This window comes from Pyrgilauda ruficollis, unplaced genomic scaffold (genome assembly GCF_017590135.1).
Source record: "Pyrgilauda ruficollis isolate IOZ18807 unplaced genomic scaffold, ASM1759013v1 scaffold1223, whole genome shotgun sequence".
NCBI lineage: Eukaryota > Metazoa > Chordata > Aves > Passeriformes > Passeridae > Pyrgilauda > Pyrgilauda ruficollis.
The window spans coordinates 1-7,059 of record NW_024510578.1 but is presented as its reverse complement, the minus strand read 5'-3'; the positions used below and the strand labels follow the sequence as shown (position 1 = coordinate 7,059).

General features: G+C 48.8%; 1 protein-coding gene across 2 annotated transcripts; it reads left to right on the top strand.

Moving 5' to 3' along the window:
• Positions 1-5,220: 5,220 nt before the first annotated feature.
• LOC121365878 lies at positions 5,221-7,041 on the top strand. 2 transcript variants are annotated; one of them, XM_041490418.1, is made up of 2 exons: positions 5,221-5,995; positions 6,026-7,041. In XM_041490418.1, the coding sequence occupies exons 1-2, from the start codon at positions 5,526-5,528 to the stop codon at positions 6,636-6,638; spliced, it is 1,083 nt and encodes a 360-aa protein (XP_041346352.1). In that variant the 5' UTR covers positions 5,221-5,525; the 3' UTR covers positions 6,639-7,041. The 2 variants fall into 2 exon arrangements, with proteins under 2 accessions (XP_041346352.1, XP_041346351.1); XM_041490417.1 differs by having other exon boundaries at positions 5,221-6,297; positions 6,328-7,041.
• Positions 7,042-7,059: the final 18 nt, after the last annotated feature.

The following is a 7,059-nucleotide window of genomic DNA, read 5'->3' as shown; positions in this document are numbered from 1 at the left end:
GGACATTGGAGCCACCTTGGGGACATCAGACCCACCTTGGGGACACCTGGGGGACAGTAGAGACACTTGGGGACACCTGGGGACACTTGGGGGACATCAGGGAGCTTTGGGGACACCCTGGGACAGTGTCGGTGTCCCTGTGCAGGTGTGGCCACAAGGAGGCCGTGTTCTTCCAGTCGCACAGCGCCCGTGCCGAGGTGAGACCAAAACCCCAAAAAACCCCAAAATCTGCCCAAAAACCCCCCAAAATCCACCCAAAAAAACCCCAAAATCTTCCCTAAAAAACCCCAAAGTGCAGGTGTGGCCACAAGGAGGCCGTGTTCTTCCAGTCGCACAGCGCCCGTGCCGAGGTGAGACCAAAACCCCAAAAAACCCCAAAATCTGCCCAAAAACCCCCCAAAATCCACCCAAAAAAACCCCAAAATCTTCCCTAAAAAACCCCAAAATTATCCCAAAAAAATCCCTAAAATCATCCCTGAATAACCCTAAAGTTTGCCCAAAAAAAACCCCAAAATTCTCCTAAAAACCCCAAAAATTCTCCCAAACAACCCCAAAAATTCTCTCCAAAAAAACCCCAAAATCTTCCTAAAAATCCCCCCAAAAACCCCCCAGAATTCTCCCAAAAAACCCCAAAATTCTGCCAAACAACCCCAAAATTCTCCCAAAAAATCTCCAAAATCATGCCTAAATAACCCTAAAATTTGCCCAAAAAACCCCAAAATTCTCCCAAAAAATCCCCAAAATCCTCCTAAAGAAACATCAAAATCTTCCCCAAAAAAAGCCAAAATACTCCTAAAAATCCCCAAAATTCTCCCTAAAAATCCCCAAAATCTTCTCAATATCTTGCCTAAGAAAACCCCAAAATCTCCCAAAAATCTTCTCAAAATCCTCCCCAAAACAACCCAAAAATCTCAAAATCCTCCTCACAAAAAACCCAAAATCCTTCCCAAAAAACACCCCAAAATCCACCCAAAAAAACCCCAAAAATTCTCTGGAACTTGGGGGGTTTTGGTTTTTTTTTTTGGGGGGGGGAGGGTGTCCCAAGAAATTTTGGGGTTTTTTTGGGGAGGGGTCCCAGGGGCTTTTGGGGTTTTGAGGGGTTTTGGGGCTTTTTGGGGGAGGTCCCAGGGGATTTTGGGGTTTTTTGGGGAGGGGTCCCAGGGGATTTTGGGAGGAGTCTTTGGGAATTTTGGGTTTTTTTGGGAGGTTCCAGGGTTTTTTTTGGGGAGGGGTCTTGGGGGATTTGGAGTTTTTTTGGGAGGTTCCAAAAGGGTTTTTGGGGAGGGGTCCCAGAGGATTTTGGGGTTTTTTGGGGAGGGGTCCCAGAGAATTTTGGGAAGAGACTTTGAGAATTCTGGGGAGATTTTGGGGGAATTTCCAGGGGACTTCGGGGTTTTTTGGTGGAGTTTTCTGGGTATTTTGGGGAGGGGTCTTGGGGGATTTGGTGTTTTTTGGGGGTGGATTTTGGGGAGGGGTTTTGGGATTTTTTGGGAGGAAGATCCCAGGAGGTTTTTGGGGAATATTTCCAGGAATTTTCCCCAAATTTTCCCCAAATCCCGCAGGACGCGATGAGGCTTTACTACGTGTGCACGGCCCCGCACTGCGGCCACCGCTGGACTGAGTGACCCCAGGAGGGACCCCGGGAGTGACCCCAAAAGTGACCCAGGAGTGACCCCAGGAGTGACCCCAGGAGGGACCCCAACAGTGACCCCAGGAGTGACCCCAAAAAAAACCCTGGATGGATCCCTGAGACCCCCAAAGTGACCCCCAAAGTGACTCAGGAGCGATCCCAAAAGTGACCCCACGAGTGACCCCAAAAATGATTCTGGATGGATCCCTGAGACCCCCAACAGTGACCCCAAAAGTGACCCAGGAGTGACCCTAAAACTGACCCTGGACCCCCAAAGTGACCTAGGAGGGACCCCAGGAGTGACCCCAAAAGTGACCCCAAAAGTGACCCAGGACCCCACGAGTGACCCCAAAAATGGCCCCAAAAAGAACCCCAGGAGTGACCCCAAAAATGATCCAGGAGCGGTCCCAAAAGTGACCCCTAGACCCCAAAAATGACCTCAGGAGTGACCCCAAAAGTGACTCTGGATGGATCCCTGAGACCCCAAAAGTGACCCTGGACCCCCAAAGTGACCCGAGGAGTGACCCCAAAAATGACCCAGAAGTGACCCCAAAAATTACTCTGGATGGATCCCTGAGGCCCCAAAAGTGACCCCAAAAGTGACCCCGGACCCCAAAAGTGACCCCAAAAGGGACCCAGGACCCCAAAAATGACACCAGGAGTGACCCAGGACCCCAAAAGTGACCCCGGACCCCAAGAGTGACCCCAAAAGTGACCCAGCACCCCAAGAGTGACCCCAAAAATGACCCCAAGAGTGACCCCAAAAGTGACCCAGGACCCCAAGAGTGACCCCAAAAATGACCCCAAAAGTGACCCAGGACCAAAAGTGACCCCAAAAGTGACTCGTGACCCCGGACCCCAAGAGTGACCCCAAAAATGACCCCAGGAGTGACCCCAAAAGTGACTCAGGACCCCAGAAGTGACCCCAGAAGTGACCTCAGGACCCCAAAAGTGACCCCCAGAACCTCTGAGACCCCAAAACCAAATTTGGGCCCCAAAAGTGACCCCAGAATGGATCCCCGAGACCCCAAAATTCCCCTTTTCTCCCCAAAATTCCCCTTTTCCCCCCAAAATTCCCCTTTTCCCCCCAAAATTTCCCCATTTCCCCCCAAAATCCAAACTCAAACCCACAAAATTTTTTGGGAATTTTTATTCCTATCCACCAAAATTTTCTGGGAAAGGGAAAGGGAGGGAGGAGGGGATTAAATAAGACAAAAAAGGAGGGAACGGGGAGGGGAAATCCCAAATTTTTGGGGAATTTTTGGGGAATTTTGGGAATTTTCCCCTCATCCCAAAACCAGCAAAAAAAAAAAAAAAAAAAAAAAGGGAAAAAAAATTTGGGATAAAAACGGTGCCATTTATACAAATATAGTGTTTTATAAACGGGAATTTCGGGAATTTTTTTGGGAATTTGGGGATTTTTGGGAATGAAGGGGGAGGGGTTTCAAACCCTGAGCCGCTCCAGGAAATAATTTAGGGAATTTTTAGGAAATTTTAGGAATTTTTTAGGAAATTTTAGGGATTTTTTAGGGAATTTTAGGGATTTTTTAGGAAATTTTAGGGAATTTTAGGGATTTTTTAGGAATTTTTTAGGGAATTTTTTGGGATCAAAGTGCCTGGATTGCCACGCCTGGAAGCTCCTTAATTATTATTAATTATTCCTCATTAATTATTATTATTATTAATTAAAGATTGGAGCCCTCCCCTAATGAGGGGGGGGGCTCTTATTGCCTTTGGAGGGGCCCCTCCCCCCCCTTCCCGGAATTCCGGCCCCTCCCCCTTTTCCCGACGGATCCGGGAATTCCGAGGGGGGGGGAGGGGCCTGGGAAGGTTCTGGAAAGTTCTGGAATTCCGTGGAAAGTTCTGGATCCCTGTGGAAAGTTCTGGAATTCCGTCGGAAATTCTGGAATTTCTGGATCCCTGTGGAAGCACCTGGAAATGTTTGGAAAGTTCTGGAATTCCGCTGTAAGTTCTGGAAGTTTTGGATCCCTCAGGAAAGTTCTGGAAGTTTTGGATCCCTCAGGAAAGTTCTGGAAGTTTTGGATCCCTCAGGAAAGTTCTGGGATTTCTGGAATTCCGTGGGAAGTTCTGGACCCCCATGGAAAGTTCTGGAATTCCGTGAAAAGTTCTGGATCCCTGTGGAAGCACCTGGAAATGTTTGGAAAGTTCTGGAATTCCGCGGTAAGTTCTAGAGATTTTGGGTCCCTCTGGAAAGTTCTGGAAGTTTTGGATCCCTCAGGAAAGTTCTGGAAGTTTTGGATCCCTCAGGAAAGTTCTGGGATTTCTGGAATTCCGTGGGAAGTTCTGGACCCCCATGGAAAGTTCTGGAATTCCGTGAAAAGTTCTGGATCCCTGTGGAAGCACCTGGAAATGTTTGGAAAGTTCTGGAATTCCGCGGTAAGTTCTAGAGATTTTGGGTCCCTCTGGAAAGTTCTGGAAGTTTTGGATCCCTAAAAAAAAAAAAAAACAAAAAGGGAAAAAAAATTTGGGATAAAAACGGTGCCATTTATACAAATATAGTGTTTTATAAACGGGAATTTCGGGAATTTTTTTGGGAATTTGGGGATTTTTGGGAATGAAGGGGGAGGGGTTTCAAACCCTGAGCCGCTCCAGGAAATAATTTAGGGAATTTTTAGGAAATTTTAGGGATTTTTTAGGGAATTTTAGGGATTTTTTAGGAAATTTTAGGGAATTTTAGGGATTTTTTAGGAATTTTTTAGGGAATTTTTTGGGATCAAAGTGCCTGGATTGCCACGCCTGGAAGCTCCTTAATTATTATTAATTATTCCTCATTAATTATTATTATTATTAATTAAAGATTGGAGCCCTCCCCTAATGAGGGGGGGGGCTCTTATTGCCTTTGGAGGGGCCCCTCCCCCCCCTTCCCGGAATTCCGGCCCCTCCCCCTTTTCCCGACGGATCCGGGAATTCCGGGGGGGGGGGGGGGGGGCGGGGAAGTTCTGGACCCCCATGGAAAGTTCTGGAATTCCGTGAAAAGTTCTGGATCCCTGTGGAAGCACCTGGAAATGTTTGGGAAGTTCTGGAATTCCGCGGTAAGTTCTGGAAGTTTTGGATCCCTCAGGAAAGTTCTGGGATTTCTGGAATTCCGTGGGAAGTTCTGGACCCCCATGGAAAGTTCTGGAATTCCGTGAGAAGTTCTGGATCCCTGTGGAAGCACTTGGAAATGTCTGGAAGTTCTGGAATTCCATGGAAAGTTCTGGAAGCTCTGGAACCCCATGGAAAGTTCTGGAAGCTCTGGAACCCCATGGAAAGTTCTGGAAGCTCTGGAATTCCATTGAACGTCCTGGGATTTCTGCATCCCTGTGGAAACATCTGGAAAGTTCTGGAATTCCATAGAAAATTCTGGAATTCCTGCACTCCATGGAAAGTTCTGGAAGCTCTGGAATTCCATTGAACGTCCTGGGATTTCTGCATCCCTGTGGAAACATCTGGAAAGTTCTGGAATTCCATAGAAAATTCTGGAATTCCTGCACCTCCATGGTAAGCTTTAGGATCTCTGCGGACGATCTGGAAAGTTCTGGAAATCCATGGAATGTTCTGGAATTTCTGGACCCTCATGGTAAGTTCTGGAGCTCTGGAAAGTTCTGGATCCCTGTGGAAGCACCTGGAAAGTTCTGGAAAGTTCCTGGTCCATCTGGAAGCACTTGGAAAGTTCTGGAATGTTCTGGATCCGTAGGGAGGTCCTTGGATCGCTGTGGAAGATTCTGGAATCTCATGGAAAGTTCTGGATCTGTAGGAGGAGTCTGGGATCCACTGGGAAGCTTCTGGATCCACGTGGAAAGTTCTGGAATTCCAGGGAAGGTTTTGGATCCACCGAGAATGTTCTGGAGATCCCTGGAATGTTCTGGATCATCAGGAAGGGTCTTGGTCCCGTATGGAAGGTTCTGGATCCTTCTGGAATTTCATGGAAGGTTCTGGACCCACGGGAAGTGTCTTGGTCCCGTATAGAAGGTTCTGGAATTCCATGGAATGTTCTCGACCTCTCAGGGATGACCTTGGGTTCCTCAGGAATGTTCTGGATCCCCATGGAAGGTTCTTGGTCCTCTGCAGAAGGTTCTGGAACCCCCTGGAATGTTCTGGATCCCCAGGAAGGAGCTTGGTCCCGTATGGAAGGTTCTGGACAGTTCTGGAATTTCATGGAAGGTTCTTCATCTCCAGGGAAGGTTCTTCATCTCTGTGGAAGGTTCTGGAGTTTCATAGAATGTTCTGGAGCCACAGGGATGGTCTTGGATCCCATCAGGAAGGTTCTGGAGCCTTCTGGAATGTCCAGGATCCACAGGGATGGTCTCAGTCCTGTCTGGGAAGTTCTGGATCCACGGGAAGGGTTTTGGTCCTCTATGGAAGGTTCTGGACAGTTCTGGAATTCCATGGAAGGTTCTGGATCCACAGGGAATGTCTTTCATCTCCCTGGAAAGTTCTGGAATTCCATGGAATGTTCTGGATCCTCAGGAATGTTCTGGATCCACAGGAGGGGATCTTGGTCCCGTATGGAAGGTTCTGGATCCTTCTGGAAGGCTCTGGAATTCCATGGAATGTTCAGGATCCACAGAAGCGTTGTGGGATCCCTCAGGAACGTTCCGGATCCACAGGGATGGCCTTGGGTCCCATCAGGAAAGGTCTCGGTCCGATTTGGAAGGTTCTGGATCCTTCTGGAATTCCGTGGAATCTTCTGGATCCACCGGGATTGCCTTGGGTCCCTCAGGAATGTTCTGGATCCACAGGAGGGGGTTTGGTCCCATATGGAAAGTTCTGGATCCTGCTGGACGCTTCTGGAATTCCGTGGAATGTTCTGAATCGACGGAGATGGTCTTGGATCCCTCTGGAATGTTCTGGATCCCATCGGGAAGGTCTTGGATCTGATTTCTCTGTCCCAGGAAGAAAATTCTGGATCCCGGTGGATCCCAGTCACGGTTCCTGGTGCTCCGAAGCTCCCGAGAAGATCCTGATGGGATCCATCACCATTCCAGGGGATTTCTCCATCCAGTAGATCCCAGTCATGGTTCCTGGTGCTCCAAAGCCCTGGAGAAGATCCTGATGGGATCCACCACCATTCCAGAGAATTTCTTCGTCCCACAAAGTCCCAGTAGATCCCCTCATGGTTCCTGGTGCTCCGAAGCTCCGGAGAAGATCCTGGTGGGATCCGTCACAATTCCAGAGGATTTCTCCATCCCAGTGGATCCCAGTAGATCCCCTCATGGTTCCTGGTGCTCCGAAGCTCCGGAGAAGATCCTGGTGGGATCCGTCACAATTCCAGAGGATTTCTCCATCCCACCAAGTCCCAGTGGATCCCCTCATGGTTCCTGGTGCTCCGAAGCTCCTGAGAAGCTCCTGGTGGGATCCATCCCGGTGATCTCCTCAGGGCTCCTGGTGTTCCAAAGCTTCTGGTGGGATCCATCCCAGGGATCTCC

Excerpts from the sequence above, each read along its gene's own strand:
- LOC121365878 (XM_041490418.1), top strand. The coding sequence starts at position 5,526 with ATGGAAGGTTCTGGATCCTTCTGGAATTTCATGGAAGGTTCTGGACCC. Across the intron at positions 5,996-6,025 it reads GTTTTGGTCCTCTATGGAAG|GTTCTGGATCCACAGGGAAT; the intron begins GTTCTGGACAGT and ends ATTCCATGGAAG.